We start from the raw sequence: 20573 nt of genomic DNA on the forward strand, positions 1-20573 counted from the left end.
GGGTTCCTGGGAGCCGTTGGGGATCTGTGGGCCTCTTGAGGGTGGCTATGAGAATCAGGCCAGGGTGAGGGTCTGTGGGCATCTATGGGGCACCGCAGGTCTGCATGGGCAGGGGATTGAGGGGTCCTCGGAGGGTCTGTGGGCATCTGTGGGGCACCCACGGGTCTGCGTGGACAGGGGATTAGGGGGTCCTCGGGGTCCTTGGCACCAGCGTGGAGCTGTTAGAGAGGCCTGTGGGGGCCACAGGGGTGTACAGTCATCTGTGGAGCTCCATGGGGGCTGTGGCATGTGACTGGGTATCCGCGGGCCAGGCAGAGTCTGAGTGCCGGCACAGCAAGCTCAGCACAGCAGAGCGTGAGCAGGCCCTGCGCCTGAAGAGCCGCGCGGTGGAGCTGCTACCCGATGGGGCTGCCAACCTTGCCAAGCTGCAGGTGGGGTTGGGGCTGTGGCTGGGCGGGGAGGGGCAGGGTGGGGCGGGGCGGGGTTGGAGGGCCCAGCCTGTGTGACACGTACCCATCCCCCACCAGCTTGTGGTGGAGAATAGTGCCCAGCGGGTCATCCACTTGGCGGGTCAGTGGGAGAAGCACCGGGTCCCACTCCTCGCTGAGTACCGCCACCTCCGAAAGCTGCAGGATTGCAGAGAGGTAAGCAGTGGGGCCCTGGGCTGTGGGCAGGCCGGGGCAGGCTCGGACCCTCTCTAGGGGGCCATCCCTATGCTCTGCTCACTGTCTTCTGCCTGTGGGCTCCTGGCAGCTGGAATCTTCTCGACGGCTGGCAGAGATCCAAGAACTGCACCAGAGTGTCCGGGCGGCTGCTGAAGAGGCCCGCAGGAAGGAGGAGGTCTATAAGCAGCTGGTAAGGCCTGTGTGAGGGACCTAGGTAGCTTAGGAGGGTGGGGGGCGGGTCCTGGGGTAGTGCCTGCTATATCCTTGCCTAGGTGTCAGAGCTGGAGACTCTGCCCAGAGATGTGTCCCGGCTGGCCTACACCCAGCGCATCCTGGAGATCGTGGGCAACATCCGGAAGCAGAAGGAAGAGATCACCAAGGTACACTGCCAGGGCCATGGAGGGTGGGTCATGTGGGCTGTCAGGCATAGTGTGGCCGCACAGGGACCTCACACCCTCAGGCAGAGCTGTCCAGTCACACTCTAACACAGAATAGTCACACACAATCCATCCCAGTCACCCCTGACACAGTGACACAGTCCCTGTCTGGTGCACATGAGGACCCTCCACTGCCAGCCAACCTGCCCCAGGCAGGGGCTCATGGCCGCCATGGTGTCTGCCAGATCTTGTCTGATACGAAGGAGCTTCAGAAGGAAATCAACTCCCTATCTGGGAAGCTGGACCGGACGTTTGCGGTGACTGATGAGCTTGTGTTCAAGGTGTGGGGCAGGTTGGGCGGGGGTGAGTGGGGTGAGGCTGGGCTGCTGCCTTGTGCATCTGCTAATGGGCTGGCTGGGGTCCAGACCCAGGCCCTGTGCAAGGCTGGAGGTGCACTGATACCCAGGGCTGGCTTTGTTTCATGGAGGATGAAGCTAGTGGGGTGGTGGGAGAGGGTGGCCTTCTTAGGGCATGGAGATGGTCAAGGGCAGCCCACTGATACTTTTGAGGTCCCTGTGTTTGGTCAGGATGCCAAGAAGGACGATGCTGTTCGGAAGGCCTATAAGTATCTAGCTGCCCTGCACGAGGTGAGGGGAGACATGTGCCTGGGGTGGGGCTGCTGGGGGTGGGTGGGACTGGGTGCAAGCCTTCTGCTCCTGTTGTCCCCAGAACTGCAGCCAGCTCATCCAGACCATCGAGGACACAGGCACCATCATGCGGGAGGTTCGAGACCTCGAGGAGCAGGTGAGGCCTGGGGGCAGGATGGGGAGCCAAGGCAGGCCGGGGGGACAGTTCCTCAGGTTATGCTGAGAGACGCCGTGGAGCCAGACACAGCCTATGGCTGGACACCCAGCCCTGCCCCTTAGTGCCTGTGCCTGTGACCTGGGATAGGCAAGTGGCCTACTGTGAGCCCCAGCTTCCATCCCAAGGGCCCTCCTGCCTGCCTCCCAGGGCCATGGGCAGAGGCTTCAGCTTAAAGATGTAGGAGGAATCCTGTCACATGGCGAAGGATGCTTTGGGTAGAGGGAACACCACACGAGGCCTGGCCGTGGGACAGAGCAAGCTGTTGGAGGTGGTGGGAGGGGCCCAGCGTGGCTGTGATGGGGGCTGGTGAGCAGGAGCTGGGAAAGGGGCTGTGTGTGCTGAGGGGGCATGTGTTCACGTTGCTTCAGATCGAGACAGAGCTGGGCAAGAAGACCCTCAGCAACCTGGAGAAGATCCGGGAGGACTACCGAGCCCTCCGCCAGGAGAACGCTGGCCTCCTAGGCCGGGTCCGGGAGGCCTGAGGAGCCGCCGGCAGAGGTCTCTCCCCAGCCTCAGGCAGGGATTTGGGGTGCTGGAGGCAGTGGCCAAGCACATGCCCTAGCTACTTCCTCTGCTGCCCAGTTCCTCCTTCTGCGGCCTTGCACCCAGACCCCTGCCCGCTGACCGCAACCCTTATATGGGGTGATAGTCCAGCATGTGGGGAGCTCGGCTGTAGTTTATTGGGGATGGTACTGTGGGTTGGGGGCCTTGGATCCCAAATAAATGAGTAGTTCCTCTGCAGTCTAAGCTGAGGCATGTATCAGGGCTCAGGAAATGGGAGTGAGGTGAGTGGCAGGGGAGACACGGGGTATTTTTGGCAAGTCAGTGTGTGTGGCTGTGTGTGTCTGCACGGGACTCAAGAGACCCACTGGGGGGCTGTGCATGTGCATATGCGTGAGATACACGGGTGAATTCTAACAGGCCGTGTGTGTGAGCGAGCATGTGTTGGGACCTCAGATCCTGAGGGTACTGACGCTGCTTCTGTGTAGGCCTCTGGGCATGCCCCTGTGTGACAGTGCCCCTGTGGGCCCTGAGGCCGGCTGTGGGTGCATGCCTTGGGGTATGTGAGTTGTCAGGGCTGTGCTTGTGTGTGATTGTGTGATGATGCAGCTTGAGGTTGTTTGAGTGTACTGAGGCAGGCTCTCTGTGTTTTGGGGTTTGTGTTGAGTGAGGGACAGGATTGTGACATTTTGTGTGTCTGTGACTTTTCCAGCCCTGAAATCATCTGTGCGAGCAGCTGAGGCAGACTGTGTGTGGCTGGTTGTGAAGGCTCTGTTTGGCTGCAGGGCTCGACTGGGGGGTGTGTTTGGGGCGGAGGTGGGGGCTGGGGCCAGGACTGGGGCCCCTCTGAGCAGCCTTGGGGCAAAGGATATGATGGGGGAGGGGGTGGCTGCCAGCTGGGGAACAGGGGCCCTGGCAGGCAAGACAGTGGAAACCTCACTTCTTGGTCCCTGTGGGCACATCCAGGGCCTGTCATCCCTGCCCTCACCACCTCTGCCTCCCACCAGTTTGGCCCCTGTTCGTCCATCCTCCTTTCCTTGATCTTGAGGTCAGGGGCCAGGTGTAGGGTTGGAACACCTGCTGGGCCTCTGGCTCCGTTTCTTGCGGAACTCCAGCTCATCCACGGTCCACACAGCCCCCTTCTCACTCTCCACCCGCACAAAGCACTTGTGCAGACTCAGGTTGTGGCGGATGGCGTTCTGTAGAAGGCCGGGGACAGGGAGCAGGTGGGCGTCAACCTCTGAGGCCAGCAGCCACCACCAACAACCCACATCCCGTTCCTCCCTAATGTGCCTATGAGCCCAGCCCCAGGCCTGCCCACTTTGAGCTGTGATGGCACTTGAGGCCATCCCAGCCACCGCCACCTCAGAGGAGCTCACCTTCCAGGTGGCAGGATGGTTTCTGAAGAAGGCAAACATGCGTGTGAACCAGTGGTAGATCTCATTGAGTGTCCGCTGCTTCTCTGGAGCCTCCAGGATGGCCTGGAAGTTGGGGAGTGGGGTAAGGGGCACGTTCCCCAAAGTTGGGGTTTAGAGGGGCTATGACCTACCCTGAGCCATCTGACATGGGGGCGGAATTGTAGGGGCAGGTAATCAGGGACAGGACTAGATGTGGGGTGAAGCATGGGGTCAAAGATGGGGTTAGAAAAGGGGTGAAGTGTCGGGTCAGGCAGGGTTAGATGGGTGTGGGTATGATTGTTCTGGGATTAGGTAAGGGATCAGGACTGAGGTTGGGAGTGGGGTCTTGTTCAGGGCTAGGGCTGAAGTGAGGTGAAAGGTCTGGGATGGAGTTGGAGTTGGGGTTCTCTGTGGAGGTGACATTTCAGGGTCTGGGAAGGTGAAGGGTCAGAAGTGGGGTCAAGGATTTGGAAGGGGTAAAGGGCTAGGCCAACTTAAGGGTCAGGGAAGGGGTGGGTTAAGAGTCAGGCTGGGGTGGACTCAGGTGGGGGGGTCTTAGGGGTGAGGGATGGGATGACTTGGCTTTAGGTCAGGAGCCAGAGATGGTTTGAATTATTGAGTATCTTACATGTCAGGGACATGGTTAGGTGGTTAGGCTCAGGGCAAGGATGAGGTTAGTTGTGGGGTTCGGTGTGGAGTGAGGCTGAGGGTCAGGGAATTTGATCAGTTTGGATTCAGGAATAGGATTACAGAGTCAGCGATGATTGCAGTGAGGCTATCAGTCAGGATGGGGCTAGGGCAGGGTTTCAGTTCAGAGACAGTCGGGGAATATCTGGTATCATGTAGGGGTGAGGTTCAGGTTTGGGGTTAGGTGTGGCGCTAGGATGAAGGTTCTGAGAAGGCATTGGGGAGGCTGAGATGAAGGAGTTGGGATGGGGTGATGAAGTTAAGGGTCAGATGGGTGTTACAAGGAAAGGTTGGGAATGGTGCCCAGTTGGGGGTGTATTGACATACTGGGGTACGTTGGGGCCAGGGAAGGAGATGGGGTTGGGTTGGCATAAAGGCTGGGGAAGGAGTTAGAGTAAGAGCTGGGGTACGTTTAGGGCAAGGTGCAGAGATGGGGTTAGCTTTAGGCTATTTTATGGGTCCAGGAGAGAGTTAGGTATGGGGCTGAGGTGGACATCTGGAAAGGGGTAGGTTTAGGGTCAGAATTTGGTATGCTCTGGCCTGGATGGTGGTTTAGGTTTGGATTCGTGGACAGGTTTGGGGTGAAGCCAGCATGAGGGGTCACATTTGAGGCACAGCTTGGGGCTCCCTGGGGCTGGGGCTTGGGAATGGAGGAACCCACTCTGAGGGCACTCAGAGGGAGACAGGAGTTTAGGAGGCAGGTCCCCCACCCCATCTTTGTCTTCCTCCTCCTTGGGGCCGAGCTGCCCTGCTTACCCAGCGGATGAGCGTGGCGTAGGTGAAAGGGGGTCGCATGTTGTGGAACTTGAAGTAGTCCATGTTGTGGAGGAACTCTGTCAGAGGGTGGGGATGAATCAAGCCCCATGCAGGACCTCCTAGCTAGCTCCCTGTCCCCTCCCCCTACAAGGTGAGTCTACAGGCCTGAGATCTCACCATCAACACCCATGACCACAGGCACAGGTACCGTTTGCTGAGCACCTGACATAAGTTGTATCATTTATTCTTTGCACCACTTCTGCCAAAATAGTTCTCCCTGAGGTTGAAAAGAAGCGGAGTAACTTGCACACCAAAGGATGCAAGAGGTTAAATGGCAGAGCCAGGATGACAGTCAAGGTCTCTGATCCCTGCTAAGCCCACAGGCCAGGCCTGGTGGAGAGCAGTGGATAGGTGAGCTCGGGCAAATCCACCCCGATTTTCCTTGGTCAGGGGAGGAAAGGAGGTGCTCCTGGAATTACTTAGCAGGGTCCCTCCCTTCTGATGGCTGAATATAGTAGCTGGAGTCCAGAGTGGGTGAGGCATGGCCCCAATCCCCAAGGGAGTCAGGGCTAGGGGCCTGACACTCAAGACCATATGGGGGGCTTTCAGGCCATGGACATCCTGAAAGGAAGCTTTTGTGAGCGGATGCATTTTCCCAAAGGCTGAGTGGCGGCAGCTGCGGTAGTGGTGATGGTGGGAAGGGGCAGCATGGAGCTCCTTTGCACCCTCCACCCAGAGCCTGTCAGGATTAGGAGCTTGGGGGCACCGTGTAGTGCAAGGACCATTCTTACCTGGGAATGTGCTGTTTCCATGGCTACCCCACAGGTGCCTCCGCACAGCAAACAGACTGTCAGGGGCCTCCCGGGGGCCAGACCAGGCTGGGATGACACTGCCTTGGCTGCCAGCAGCTACGATGCAGCAGGAGCCCTTGTTGGATGATGCCTGGGGGAGGGGGAGAGGCTGGTGACCCAGAGGCTTAAACTTCCCACTTTTTACTTTTTATTTTATGTTTTTAATTTTTTTTTGAGACTGAGTCTTGCTCTGTCGCCCAGGCTGGAGTGCAATGGTGCAATCTCGGCTCACTGCAACCCCCACCTCCCAGATTCAAGCAAGTCTTCTGCCTCAGCCTCCCGAGTAGCTGGGACTACAGGTGCCCGTCACTACGCCCAGCTAATTTTTGTATTTTTGGTAGAGATGGGGTTTCACCATGTTAGCCAGGCTGGTCTCAAACTCCTGACCTCATGTGATCCACCCGCCTCGGCCTCCCAAAGTGCTGGGATTACAGGCATGAGCCACTGCGCCTGGCCCCACTTTATTTTTAAATCAGTGTTTTTCAAAGCAAGGACGCCCTCTTCTAAATTCCAGTCTGAGGTGGAATCCCACAAAACAGCATGAGCCGTATTTATTAGAGCGCAGGTGTGGATGTCGTATGTGGCCACTGATGCTGGGACCATGAACTGGGGTTGACTAGGGCTCTTTACCACCCAACCGTAACCTTGGGAAAGTCACCTAAACCCCCCTGGCCTCAATATTCCTCATCTGTACATTCGCATCATAAGAAATAAATTACCACCAGCAAAGCGCTCAGAAACAGTGCCTGGCCTCCAGGGCTGGCTTCATGGGCGTGTGACCTATGTGGTTATGTGGCACCCTGTGCTTTGTTTAATGCTCTGTGGTCGCCATCTTGAAATCTGAACAAGGGGCCCTGCAGGTTACATAGGTCCTGCTGGCACACAGCTTGCATCTGGCAAGTCTGGCTATTTGCATTTGCTTTAACAACTCAGGATCACAGTGTTTGGGGATCTTAGGGTCAGAGGGTTTTTTTTTTTTTTTTTTTTTTTCCTTGAGACGGAGTCTTGCTCTGTCACCCAGGCTGGAGTGCGGTGGTATGATCTCGGCTCACTGCAACCTCCGCCTCCCAGGTTCAAGCAATTCTCTGCCTCAGCCTCCCGAGTAGTTGGGACTACAGACGCCCGCCACCACGCCTGGCTAATTTTTTGTACTTTTAGTAGAGACAGGGTTTCACCATCTTGGCCAGGCTGGTCTTGAACTCCTGACCTCGTGATCCACCCGCCTCAGCCTCCCAAAGTGCTGGGATTACAGGCATGAGCCACCACACCCAGCCGGGGTCAGAGGGTTTGTAAGTAGAGGGGGACAGATTTCCAGGTCTGGGCATGTTTGGAGCTGGGGACAGGGGCCCCTAGCTCTCAGGACCTGCATGTGAGGTTAGGTTCCCTGCACCCTGCAGACCTCCTCCCTGCCCCCCAGCAGTCTGAGTCTGCCACCACCAGTCCTAGGGTCGCTCACCACAGATGAAGCCTTGGTCAGTGCCATTTTCCCAGCCAGGTGGGCCTGCATGGCACTCAGCTTCTCCTTCTCCAGCACCAGCTGTGAAATGGCACAAACATGAGGCCTCAGCCTGGCCCTTCTCTGCCACATCTTTGCCCAGGCTATGGTCTTCCCTGGGAGTGCCCGCTCCTCTTCCTTCCTTTATACCAGCCCTCATCCCAGGTGAACTTGGTTTCTGGCACATGGTGGACAGAAGGTTTTGCGCACTATCCCTATCCCCTACCCTCCACCGCCCTGGCATTACCTGCTGCTCCAGAGACTGTACCATCTCTCTCTGGAGGAGACATTGTGCCCTGCCCTTCTCATCCAGAAGATGGTCCGCCTGGCAGTGCCTAAGTAGGGAGAAGATTCCATGCAGGTGACCACGACAGGCCTGGTCTGGCTCAATGCTCTGAATGGGGAGGGCCCAGACCCTCTGGGAGTTCTCTTCTCTGAGCCCCAGCTCCCCTCCCCTCTCTTCCTCAGTCTCCCTCTCACACCCCTCATTCCTTTAACACATGCCACTCAGCACCTACTGCATGTCAGGCCTGAGCTCACCACTTCAGCCTGGCCAGAGTGCTGGAGATAATGTTGGAAGTGTGGTGAGTTGAGAATGGGCCAGGGAGGTGAGAGTGGGCAAGGCATTCTGGGTGGAGGGGATGGCCTGTGCAAAGGCCTGGCTGCAAGGAGGACAGGACGTGGGGTTGCTGCTAAGGGTTGTGTGTAGTGTGGTATTTGTGTGTGTGTGTGTGAGAGAGAGAGAGAGAGAGAGAGACATATAGGGGGACTGAGGGGAGGCAGCAGAAGCCATCTAGAGGAGCTAGAACTTTGGGGACAGTGGAATAAGGCTGGCATGTTGGCATGGGGAGTAGCAGGGCAAAGCAGTTAGGAGTGCAGATTCTAGAGCCTGGCTGCATGGGTTCAAATCCCAGCTCTGTCACTCAGGAACTGGGAGATTTTGATCAAGACACTTAACCTCTTTGGCCTCAGTCTCCTTGTCTGTAAAATGGGGGTAAATAACAGCACAAACGTTTCTTATTATACATACGAGGAAACTGAGGTCCAGAGAAGCTAAGTAATTTGTCCAAGGTCACACAGCCAGTCAGGGATGGAGCTGGGATTTGAACCCACAGTCTCAGAGTTTAGCTCTTGCATCTTACTACTTATTGGGATGAAGCCTGAGCTGAGATCTGCACCCCAGACCTCTCCCCACAAGCCAGGGCCAGTGGACTGGCACAGGCCTGGGCCACTCACTTGAGGAAGTCCTCTGGCTCTTCAAAGACCTTCTCACATCCGGGCCACTTGCAGACACCATTTGCCAGCAGTGGGTAGGAGCTCTGGGGCACAGCCGAAAGAGTGCTGGGGGGACAGAGGGTGTCAGGGGAGGGGATAGGAGGGCGAAGATCCTTCCCAGCCCTGTCCACTGACCTGTCCTTCCTGAGTGCACCGGGATTTGGGAAGGTGCAGAGCAGTGCCGGCTCCCTGGACACCCATTCCAGGCTGGCCACGTTGATCCCTGTGGGTGGGGACAGGGCACCTCTGGAGGCTGTGGGCTGGGCTCTGGAGCTTGGCCCACAAGGCCTCTCATTTTGAGCTTCCCACCCTCCTAAACCTTGAAAACCCTGACTCCCAGGGGGCTCTGCTGTCCCCAAAGTCCCAGGCTTCTGGCAGAGAAGCTTAAAGACGGCCATTCGCAGGTGCTGACATTTTGACTAGCTTTGTAAAGCTCTGTGGTTTCGTGATTTTGACATTCTGCATCTTTAAGGTTCTGCACCTGACGTTTTTTGGAGGTTGGAGTTTCCAAGCCTCTGAGACCTGACACCTTTGACCCCCAGAGGACTGCAATTCAGAATAGCCTACACTGCTCACAGCCAAGGATCTGGGGACTTGGGGGTTCTGTGAAGCCATGGGGTATGGGCTGAGGTGTTACCAGGTGGGAGGCCAGGCCGGGCCTTGAGGGAGAAGACCCCAGTGGTGGTGGTGGGTGGTGGGAGGCTGATCATGGCTGGGCTCTCCAGGGGGTGCACCTGCAGCACAGGGGTCCGGGCGTGGGCATCCACCGTTGAGAGCTGGGGGGCACATGTGGGCTGTGGTTCAGCCTGGCTCGGGGCCCCTCCCCACAGTTCTCCCACCTGCTCCCTCCTCCCTGCCCATTCACCGTCCATACCTGGTGCATGAAATGTGGCCTGTCCTGGAGGAGTGCCTGTAAGTGGGGCAAGGGGCCCAGCCGTGCCCCGGAGGGTGCCACCATGACTAGGGGCAGTGTGGGCAGCTGGGCAGAAAGGCAGGTGGGTGAGAGGCCATCCTGATCCTCACTGTTCTGTGTCTAATTCATATACTCTGCACTGCAAGCCCACATGGTAGATGCTACGATCATCCCCCTTTTACACGTGTGGAAACTGAGGCTCATGGAGATCGAGTAACTTTTTAAAGATCAAACAGCTAATAAGTTGCAGAGCTGGCCTCAGCCCTGTCACCTCACCTACTTGGCCCCAGTCCTCTCCTCTTGTCACATGGGGATGGGGACACATAGCTATGCTCATGGGACTACAATACGGCCTCCTCCTCTCCTGAGACAGGGATTGGGAGGCTGGGGAGAGCCTCCAATCTCTGAGGCCTGGCAGGTGGGGATTTTCTTGGCCCTGCAACATCTGCATAAGTCACAGACTTGCCTGGGACCCAGAAACCACTTCCTGTGCCCCAGCCAGCCCCCCTCCCGCCCGGTGCCACAGTAAAGGTCGGCACCTGTAGGTCCAGGTACCCCACCCTGCCTGCCCCATCCTGGGCCCAGGGCCTCACCTGCAGCTGCGATGGTGGCATGGGGTTCAAGGAGGAAGAGGAGGCATGGGCCCCGCCTCGAAGATCTCGGCCCTGGAAGGCTCCCCCTGGGCCCCGGGCCCCCAGCAGGTCTGAGGCTTTGGGCGCAGCCCTCCAGCTGGGCGAGGCTCCTGGGGATGGGCCAAGGGCCAAGGAAGGGGCCGAGGGCTTGCCAGGCCTGGGGTTGGGCATCAGGTCCTTGTCCAAGGGCAGGCTGTGTAGACAATAGGGGAAAGGAGTCACATGTGTGCTAGGGCGGTATGAGATACTCGACCACCTGAACCACGTGGACACCCCTCTGGTCAGAGCAGGCATTGGCTGGGACATGTCCTGAGGGGCCCCACAGTTGCACCCCAGCTCTGGGGACACACACACACACACACACACACACACACCAAGAACACAGGTACATGTGCATACCCACACATGCCCCACGTGCAGAGGTCCAGCACCTGGCTTGCCTGCCCACGCTAGCACAGCCCTGGTGTGGATGTGTCCTCTATAAGGGCAATGGTTGTTTCCCCCTCCACTTGAGAGCTGTTTCAAGCCTCAGGCCTCCGGCCCTCCCTGCACCCTGCACAGGCTGTGTTTGCTCATCTTGCCGGAGCTGGTCTCGGACTTTCTCCTGGGAGTCCTATTTTGCCCCAGTGACTAGGCACGGACTCAAAAGATTCATCTGGCTGCTGTGAGTGGGGCTAGTGAGGAGGCTATTGTAACAGTCCTGGCAAGTGATGATGCTGGCACAGAATGGGCTGGTGGCAGTGGAGAAGGTGAGAAGTGGGTAGATTCTGAGACTTAATCTGAAGCTGGATCAGGAGCAGTGCTAGCAGCTTGGATGTAGTGGATAAGAGGGAGGGTCAAAGTGACATGGGTTTTAGCTTGAGCAGCTGGAAGGACCGAGCTGACATTACCTGAGATGGGGGACATGGCGGGGAGTTGGATTGGGTGCAAAAGTGCAGGTGTGGATAGACATGAAGAGTCTGGCATTAAACGTGTGAGTGGAGGAGCTGAGGGGGCAGATGAATACGGGGGTCTGGACCTCAGGGCAAGGAGGCGAGTGCAGGAGTATGATCACGCACGGATCCAGCATGGCAAGTGACAGAGAGGAGGAGAGATGGGGTCTCTTGAGCTGGGGTCTGTAGAAGCTTCTCTACCCAGCCCCCATCAGAGTTCACCCCAATTTCTGGCCCTCAAGCCTGGCTCATGCTACACCCCCTGCCTCAAATGCCCACTCCTTCTCCTCTTCCCCTGTCCAAGCCACGCAAGGCCTGCTCTTCTATTGTCCTCACCTTGAAAGCCCTCCACAATGGCTCCAGGCCCCTCTGCTGAGCCCCAGAACCTTCCACTCCCTGAGGGAAGCATTGGCTTTTCAGGATCCTGTAATCCTGGTCTGAGAGGAAGCCAGAGCTGGAAGGGACTGCCCAGCCAACCCCACTATACAGAAGGGGATGCTCAGATGCCGAGTTCCGTAGTCCCATAGCGACTTGAGAACTCCACTTCTTTCTTTAGGAAGTGTTTCCGTGTGCACATTTTATAAACTCTCTGGGGTGTGTGTGTGTGTGTGTGTGTGTGTGTGTGTGTGTGTGTGTGTGTGTGTGTGTGTGTGTGTGTGTGTGTGTGTGTGTGTGTGTGTGTGTGTGTGTGTGTGTGTGTGTCTGTGTCTGTGTGTCTGTCTCCATCTCCCCGTTCCACCTCACAGCACTGAGTTGGGCACACAGCTGCTGAGAGCAGCCCGGGGGAGTATAAAAGGGTTCTGGGGGAGCAGTTGCTCCTTCCTTTCTTTGCTGTCACCTCCTGGGAGCTGTCAGAGCTGTGGTGCTGAGGGAGATGAGTGTGAGAATCCAGGTATTAAGTTCTTAGTCTCCTGGGGGCTTAGAACATTACTGCGTGAGAAACAGGACTGTGGGTCTGTGGAGGCTCCAAACAAGGGCCTGGGAGAGCACTGGTGAGATGAGAAGGTGAGTGAATGAATGAAGCCAGAGATGGGGTGATGCTCCTTCAAGCCAAGGAATAACAAAGATCGCCAGCAACCACCAGAAGCTGGGGGAGAGGCCTGGAACAGCTTCTCCCTTATGGCCTCCAGAAGGAACCAACCCTGGCAACACCTTGATCTTGGACTCTGGACTCCAGAACTGTGAGATGATCAATTTCTGTTGCTGAAGCCACTCAGTTGTGGTACTTTGTTATAGCAGCCAGAACAAACTAATACCGATTTCGGTGCAAATGGATGTTTTCCACCATTCTGGCCTGGCCCACGTGGCTGGCCTGCGATCACTTCTGAAGCTGCCTGGACACTTGGCCAGAGCTAAGAATTCTCCCCAAACACATGTGGGATGGCCTGACTCAGCGAAGCATAGATACATTCTCAGACAGGGACGTGGAGATGATCTGTCTGGGGGTAGGGGACCTAGAGGGCCGGGCTGGGCAGCCGGCTTCCTGCACTGTCTGTTGGGACGTCCCTTTCTGACTGGGTTTCTCAGAAGCTGAATGGGGGATGTTTCTGGGACACAGATTATGTTTTCATATCGGGGTCTGCATCTGGGCCCTGTTGTCACAGCCCCCGACTTGCCCAGATTTTTCCGCCATTGACGTCATGGCGGCCGGATGCGCCGGGCTTCATCGACACCACGGAGGAAGAGAAGAGGGCAGATACCCCACCCCACAGGTTTCGTTCCGAGAACTGGCTGCCCTGTCCTGCAGCAGGCTTGGCCCAGGTGGGGTGACGTGGGTGCTGGTGGATGTGGTAGGTGATGTCCATCTGGCCATTGTGACAAGCCCCTAGCTCTGAAGACCTGGCCCTTCTTGGGTTGTGGAGAGGACCCAGGTTTGAAGCTCTGAGAGTGCCAGGCAGGCTCCACAGATACTGGGACCCCTGGGGTCTTCAAATAGTATAACACTAGGACCTCAGAATCATAGAGCAGCATTTCTTAGATTTAAAGGATCCTAGAATCTCAAAACCACAGACTGTGGGGTCTACGGTCCCAATGTCTCAGTATGTGTAGGCCAGTGTCCCTGGTGTCCAAACTCCCTGGAACCACCTGAAAGTCAGGCAGCTTGCTGCTTCATAGGGCCTCTTGCCTACCAGGCCTGGAACCACAGCCAGCCTCCCCAGGGCCTCAGTCTCCCTGTCTACTCTGGAACAACATTCCCAAATACATGGCCACTCCGCCAGAGATGGCAACAGGGGGAGGAGGAGGTTGAGGCTGGTGTGCCTTTGATCTGGGCCTCATGGGGGGAGCTGGAAAAGCCTCAGCCTTTGCCAATACAGAGCCCATCACCAGACTCTCTAGAGGGGCCCCACAATCAAGGTTTTCGGGGACCAGCACCAGCTCTGGGGACACACGGTCTGACTGACTGACATGCCTCCATCATCACCACGCTCTGGCCAACTAGGCCTCCTGACCTATGGAATCCGGGGCCTCACCTAGCCCAGCTCTTGTGAGGCTGGGCTCCACACTGTGATCGTGGATCGTCCAACCTGTGAGGAGTTGGGGTCCAACGTGTGAGAAGGCAGAAGGGGCAATGGTAGCCCAGGTTCCCCTTCCCCCTTCTGGGTGCTGAGGGGTAAACTGAGGCCTGCAGTTGGGGAGAGAGCCAGAGCCAGGGTCCCACCTAGAGTCCTGAGATCTAGGCTTGGATTTCAACTCTGCCGCTGCATTTTGGTGAGGCCCTGAGATCTCTGGTCTTCAATTTGCCCTTCTACACTGAGCACGGAGAGGCGTGGAGTAGACAAGGGCCAGGGCCCTTCTACGCTGTGTCTGGTTAAGTCATTAGGTGTCTGCAGGGCTTCAAGTTGACAAGTGCCCCTCTATCCAGGGGACTGGCCGAGAGATAGGGATACATAGAGACAAAGAGACACATACAAAGAGCGAGCAAGAGAGAACAAGAGATAGTGAGAGACATTGAGAGAAATGGAGACATGCTTGGAGAGGCAGAGTGCATGTGTGCAAGAGGATTGCCTCAAATAAGAACATTTGCTGGTCTCTGGCTGGTTCAACTGATGCTGCCTGAAATAATAAAGAATAAAGAAGGGCAAGGTGCCAGGGACGCCCATGGCTGGGTATTGAATTGTATTGCAAGGCAACAATCAGCAAAACAGTGTGGCCCTGGTATAAGAACAGATACTGGGGAAGAGAACAGAATAGAAAGCTTGGACATGGACCCACATATGGACAGAACTGAATTTGTGATGAATGTGGCATTTCAAACTGGAGGACCATGGAGGATGGATTGTTTAACAAATGTGTCTGAGATAATTAGAGAGAAGATAAAGTTATTGAGTGAATAGTCAGTCCATTATCCCAACAACCCCTCCCTGCCCAGTTTGAAATGTCACCATCATCATATACCCTAAAATACCCAGATCCATTCAAGATATAAGTTTTAATACCTAATGCTGATCTTGGGTTTATTGTGTGTCAGGCCTTGTGCTAAGTATTTACTGTGGTTAAAAATTTTAATCTGAACAAAGACTCCTGAGGAAGGTACTATTATAATCATTGCAGTACATATGAGGAAATGGAGGTATGGAGAGGTTAAGTGCCTGGCTAAAAATCACATATAGGGCTTGGGGTGACGCTGGGTTTGTCCCAGACAGTCTGGCTCCAGTACCCACACTCTTAACCTCTATAGTAAATGGAAAAAATGAAGCCATAAAAGAGGCTAGAAGCCAACATAGGTGAACATTTATCTCATTTTCAAGTAGGAAAGGGCTTTCTAAGCACAAAACCAGAGACAGAAGCCACAGAAAAAAAGACTAACCTATTTGACTATATAAAACCATCATAAGCATCACAAAAAACACCATAAACAAATAGAAAAAAACAAATGATGAATTGGGGAAAATATTTGCTATATATGTGTGGCTGATGAAAGGTTAATAACCATTCCAAATAAAGAGCTGTGGCAAATCAATAAGAGAAAAATAAGATGAACACCCTATTAGGAGCAAGGACATGACCAGACAACCAAAAAAAAAAAAAAAAAAAAAAGCACGAATGGCCAATAAACAGTAAAAGTAATCACAAGATGCAAATTTCAACAATGTGATAATGTGTTTTTCTTACCTGTCATGTTGGGAAATAATTAAAAAATAATAATACTCACCTAGGGTTAGCTTAAGTAGAAGGAGCATAAAATAGGACAACTTTTGGAAGGAGAATTTGCAGAGAGGGTCATAAACTTTAAAAATGCACGTCCCCTTTGCCCCAGCAACTCCCTTTTCAGGAATCCAAGGAAGCAGTCAGGGATGTTTATAGAAAAAAACGAGAAACAACCGGAATGTCCAACAATCGGCACTTGGTCAAATCAATCAAAGTTCATGCTGATGTGAGGACAGTCTTGTCCATCATGAAAGATCATGTGTTCAAACAATTTTTAGTAAGCTTCAAAAACACTACTATTAATTGAATAAAGCAGGAACAAAACCAATATATAGCATGATTCTAATTTGGTTACAGAAATACTAATAGCTAACACTTCGTGAGCACTTACTGTGTGCCAAACACTGTGCTAAGCCTGCAGAATCGAGCTCACCCCAGCCCTGAACAACCTGTTTGCTTCCTGAATATGGACTCTGGTCACACACATGCAGTCCTGGGGTAGGTCCACACGGCTAAACTACGGTTGACAATGGCGTGAAGTGCTCCCTGCCCCCCCCGCCCCAAGGGTCTCCTCTAAAGCGATACAAGCAAAGTTCAGTTAAGTGCTCAGCTTGCCCCGGCACCTTGCAATCCTCCTGCTACCAGGGTGAACAGAACTGATGCTCACTCTCATAAAATGTAAAGGTCCTCGGCAACATTACTATTATTAAACGCCAGCTGTGTACAAAGCTCTAGGCTGGATGCTGGCTGGGAAGGCAGGTGGGGGAAGGCAAGAAAAGAGAGTGGGAGAGATGGAGGAAAGGAGATTGATGGAGTGTGGTCAAGATGGAGGAGACAGAGATAGGGGAGATGGTCAGAGGCCAGGAGAGATGCGGGGAAAGAGAGTCTGAGTGTAGCGACAGACAGATGGCGGGAGAAAGAGAGGCAGAGAAACATGTAAAAGAGCAAGACAGGGTGAGCAGAGAGACAGAGAAGGATGAGAGGCATCAAGAGCTAAGAGACAAAGAGATGAGAGAGATGCAGTTGAAATTTTCAGTTGCACCTGGACAGCATTTCAAGTTGTTCAAAGCTCTGAAATCCATAAAGACTGGCAGCTGACATATTTTAAAAATCCTATCCATCTACGTATCAATTGATGAATTCATTTATCTTTGCCCCTGCCCATGCATTGATTAAGTACTTCACCTTTAAGTCTTCTGCCATTTATTCTATTATTATTTTTTTAAAGACCTTACCTGGCTGGAATCACGGTAGCTGGGTACATCCCACTGTACCAGAGGGCCCCTGACACCACCCCCCCGTGCCTACCTCCCTGCCATCTCCTCCAATGGGGCCCACATCTGGTAGGGGAGAGCGGGGACACTCACCTTGGTGAAGTGGACTGACAGAAAAGGATCAGCCTGGCTTGTGGGAAACTGTCACGTATCAAAAACAACTTTGCTTTTATACCGAGAAGAAAAACCACGCTGTACGGTGTGGAAGCCGCAGACCTCTCTCTTCTAATAATCCAAATTTTTTTTCGATGAGTGTGTGCGCTGATAATCACGGGGTGGGGGGGGTTCTCATAGTTTTCTCTCTCTCTCTCTCTCTTTCTCCTTTTCTTGATTATGAGACTTAAACGGAAATTTTGAAATTTTGGGTTTTTTTCTTTGCCCTTTACGAGTCATCTGAAAATATGATTTCTTCCCCTCACCACAGAGGTGAGAGGTATCAATGAGATAATAGGGCTCATGAGAAACCACAGTTTTTAAAACAAAAGTGTGTAGAGTTTGAAAAAAAAAAAAACAAGGGAAAAGAACTAAAATAAATCACAGGGCCAACCCGAGGCAGGCAGAGACACCATTCTGTGAGTGAGAGGATATTTGAGGGTCTCTGGGGAAAGAAAGAGAGAATCTGAAGCTCTATGTGTGGATGGGAAATGCCAGGGAAAGAGACAGAATAGGGCTGGGTTCCCAGAGGCCTCGCCCTACTCCAGGCCTCAGTTTCCTTATAGATGGAATTGATATGGTCCCCATTGCTTGAACTACCCAGCGAGGGGAGTTCTGCACCCTCTGCAACACCCCTCCCACAGAGGGTGAGGGGCATGTAAGTTACTTCATGGAGGAGAAAGCGGAGAGCCCACCGTCATCCCCTAAAATTCATGGAATCGAAGAGTCGGAGAATCCCTGGCTCCCAGAATCTACTGACAGTTACTGGATGAGGAAAGAGAGAAAAGTCTCGCCTCATCACGTTTTAGGGCTTGAGTGCCCTGACCCAGCCATTGTCCCACTGGGAAGGTCCCTAGCAGGTCCCCAATATTAGTGCATCCATCCTCACGAAGAAGCCCAGAAGCCCACTGGGACCCTGACCCTCTTGTTTCAGGAACATCATGGCCTGATGCTTCTGAGGTCCTCAGCCTTTGGGATCTTTTACTTCGAAAAGCCCCAGTTTCCAAGGATTTAGGATTCCAAATATCCGCCATCATCTCAGTAGCTGATGTTTATCTTGAATTTTCCATGGGTCAGATACAGTGCTGAACATGTCTCACAAGTGATCATGTTCAAACCTCACCATGGCCCCTTGAGCTCCATCTCATCATTATTGTATTGCTGTTATACAGATGAGGGAAACAGAGGCACAAGTAGTCAAGCAACTTGCCCAAGATCACAGAGCTGGCGAGTGTGGGTCCCGCTTTCTTTGGTGCTGGGCTTTGAAATCCCCAAGCTTTCCTGAACTTGATGGTCTCAGGTTTTAAATTCTAGGATGTGATGGCAGGGAGATCCTGGGATTTGGAGAGTCCTTGGAGACTTGAAGCTTGTGAGGTTTTTAGGTTGTCCAGGAATTGGCGGCTGCATTTCTTGACCTCAGCAGGCACTCTATCCAACCACTGGTCAGCATGGTAGACCAGCCTCCAGGGGCTTCTCCTGACAGGCCATGGTGAAGACTTCCAGCTCCCAGCACCCTGCAAAGCCCAGGGTTCTAGTCGTCCAACGTCCACTCCAGCCCTGTACAAGACTGGCTTCAGTCCTGGGGAAGAGAAATTGGAAAGGGCTTTTTATTTACATGGTACAAATCTGGTGGCCAAGACCCACCCCTTCACCCCTTTGCCCCCTTTCCTCCCCCAACCTTCTAAGCCCTCGTAAAAAGGAGGGCCTCTTTCCTCAACTCAGACTCACCCTTCTGGAAAAGCCCAGAGTGGGCCTGATGGCCTGGCTTTGTGAAGACAAGAAAAAAAAAAAAAAAAAAAAAAAGAACAGAAAAAAAAAGACCTTAAAAAAATCAGCCAACAACAATTTAAAAAAAAAAAAAACACACAAAAAAACACCTCCCAGCCCTCCCTACCATTAGTTCAAAACAAAACTTTCGCTGGTTGAGGCTTCTGAGTTGGTGGGACACATCTGAGACCCAAAAAATGGCTTGGGTGTGTTGGACAGCCAGGGGAGGCACCAAGGTGGGATAAGGTCCCCTGCTTGGAGGCCTGCAGGGACCCTGTGAACAGCAGGTGTTTAACAGATGTCACGGCATGTGGGAGGCAGCAAGGGAGGGGGTGAGGAGCATGCATGTCAGGAAGGAGTCCTGGGGAGCTGATTCTAGTGATGGTCCCAAGGTTAATGACCCCTTGCAGTGATGGTCCTAAGGTTAATGATCCCTTGCACTGATGTTCCCATGGTTAATGACCCCTTGCTCCCTGCAGACTTGGGTCAGAATGTTCCCTACACCACCTGTGTAATTATAAACCAGGCCAGTTCTATCAGCGGAGGCATTGTTCCCTGCCCCAGTACCTGTCCCTCTCCTGGAAAAGGGGGCTAGTTTTCTCTCTCAGGATCAGAGGTGTGGGCTGCATTCTCCTTATACCTTCCCCAGACCATCTGTCCCTTACTGTCACTCACTCCATGAAAGAGAGTGGCCAGAGAGATAGGAGGCAAACGGAGTGAGGGTGGTGGCCGAGAATGTCAGCTGGCCCCTTGGGCAGGGCCCAGGGTGTGAGAGGGAAATGCTACAGCTGCTGAAAGCCAAGATCCTTGCAGAATGGGGGCTGGGGTCAGGAGGGCAGACAGGGGTAGAGGTCGCTACCTCCCCTCTATACTGGACTATATCTTCTCTCATGGAGGGCTTCTCGGGAAGGAGACTGGGAGCGCTGGGAGTTGCGGGTGAGTGGGCAAGATTAAACGGGTCAGGAAAAGTCCCCAGAGACAGGGGCCCCTGACAAAGACTTGAAGGAGATGAGGGAGGGAGCCAGCTAGATATCTGAGGAACTCCAAAGGGAACAGCCAGGGCAAAGGTCCTGAGGTGGGAGTGTACCTGATTTGTTCAAAGTCTACAAGGGGGCTGGTGTGGTTAGTGTGGAGAGAGCAAGAAGAGAAGTTGGAGGTGAGGTCAGAAAGGGGACTTGGAGGTTAGAGACCACACAGGACCTTGTAGGCCATGGTAAGGACTTTGGCTTCAACGCTGAGTGAGGAGGAAGGCATGACAGGGTTGCAAGCAGAGGAGAAACATAAACTGTGTTAGGATTTAACAGGAAGCCCCTGACTGCTGAGTGTACAATGGGGTCTAGGGCCTGAATGTGGAAGCAGGGGACCAGCAAGGAGCTGGCTACTGCAGTAGTCTAGGTGACTGGTGATAGTGCTGACAGTGGAGGTGGTGAGAAGAGGATGGATTTGGTAAATATTTTTAATAGACAGCCAAAAGGATTTGTTGAAGACTGAGAGTCTTGGAGCCAGATCGGGACAGACAATGCCCAAACCAGATGGGCAGGAAGGAGTCCCTGGACTATTTGCCAGCTTGGACTTTTAGGTGAGAAAAAAATAAAGTTCTGTCTTGCTTAAGCCCCCATTATTTTATGATTTTTCTGTTACTTGCAGCTGAACATATTCCTTTCTAACTCATGGACATTCTGGACATGGAGACCTGGGGAGAGGGGCTGCTGGAAGGATCACCTCCCTCCTAGGATGCTGTGAGGTTCTAATGAGATAACAGCATGCTCAGAACCTGGCGCTCAGTAGGTGTTCAGTAAATCTTCCCAGGATGGAGAAGGAATGTATGAATGGATGTGTTCAGCGGACAAAAGCTGCAGTTGAGTTCCCACAGAAGGTGAGATCG

The 20573-nt window shown here is 53.8% G+C and overlaps 2 protein-coding genes across 2 annotated transcripts in view; one reads left to right on the forward strand and one right to left on the reverse strand.

Annotated features, from left to right (window-relative positions):
- CCDC22 (coiled-coil domain containing 22) overlaps nucleotides 1-2647 on the forward strand; it is a 15832-nt gene extending 13185 nt beyond the window's left edge. Inside the window, exons 10-17 of the mRNA XM_024241100.3 lie at nucleotides 312-431; nucleotides 528-644; nucleotides 754-855; nucleotides 938-1045; nucleotides 1288-1383; nucleotides 1630-1689; nucleotides 1772-1846; nucleotides 2275-2647. Of these exons, the coding sequence (XP_024096868.2) occupies nucleotides 312-431; nucleotides 528-644; nucleotides 754-855; nucleotides 938-1045; nucleotides 1288-1383; nucleotides 1630-1689; nucleotides 1772-1846; nucleotides 2275-2388 (792 nt within the window). The 3' untranslated portion in view covers nucleotides 2389-2647. The remainder of the gene's footprint in view (nucleotides 1-311; nucleotides 432-527; nucleotides 645-753; nucleotides 856-937; nucleotides 1046-1287; nucleotides 1384-1629; nucleotides 1690-1771; nucleotides 1847-2274) is intronic.
- FOXP3 (forkhead box P3) lies at nucleotides 2565-18677 on the reverse strand. Its single transcript, XM_054544544.2, has 13 exons — nucleotides 18650-18677; nucleotides 16862-18500; nucleotides 10375-10606; nucleotides 9743-9847; nucleotides 9506-9644; nucleotides 9004-9091; nucleotides 8830-8934; nucleotides 7841-7928; nucleotides 7555-7635; nucleotides 6039-6189; nucleotides 5248-5324; nucleotides 3787-3888; nucleotides 2565-3606 (listed from the first exon to the last, which is right to left on the reverse strand). The coding sequence occupies exons 3-13, from the start codon at nucleotides 10582-10584 to the stop codon at nucleotides 3457-3459; spliced, it is 1296 nt and encodes a 431-aa protein (XP_054400519.1). The 5' UTR covers nucleotides 10585-10606; nucleotides 16862-18500; nucleotides 18650-18677; the 3' UTR covers nucleotides 2565-3456.
- Between the last annotated feature and the right edge of the window lie 1896 nt (nucleotides 18678-20573).

Source organism: Pongo abelii, chromosome X (assembly GCF_028885655.2).
Source record: "Pongo abelii isolate AG06213 chromosome X, NHGRI_mPonAbe1-v2.0_pri, whole genome shotgun sequence".
Lineage (NCBI taxonomy): Eukaryota > Metazoa > Chordata > Mammalia > Primates > Hominidae > Pongo > Pongo abelii.

What these genes read in the sequence shown, in the direction of transcription:
- FOXP3 (XM_054544544.2), bottom strand. Translation starts at nt 10,584, where the DNA reads ATGCCCAACCCCAGGCCTGGCAAGCCCTCGGCCCCTTCCTTGGCCCTT. An exon ending in GGCCACATTTCATGCACCAG is followed by an intron (nt 9,645 to 9,742) that starts GTATGGACGGTG and finishes TGTGCCCCCCAG; the next exon opens with CTCTCAACGGTGGATGCCCA. An exon ending in ACGCCACGCTCATCCGCTGG is followed by an intron (nt 3,889 to 5,247) that starts GTAAGCAGGGCA and finishes CCCAACTTCCAG; the next exon opens with GCCATCCTGGAGGCTCCAGA.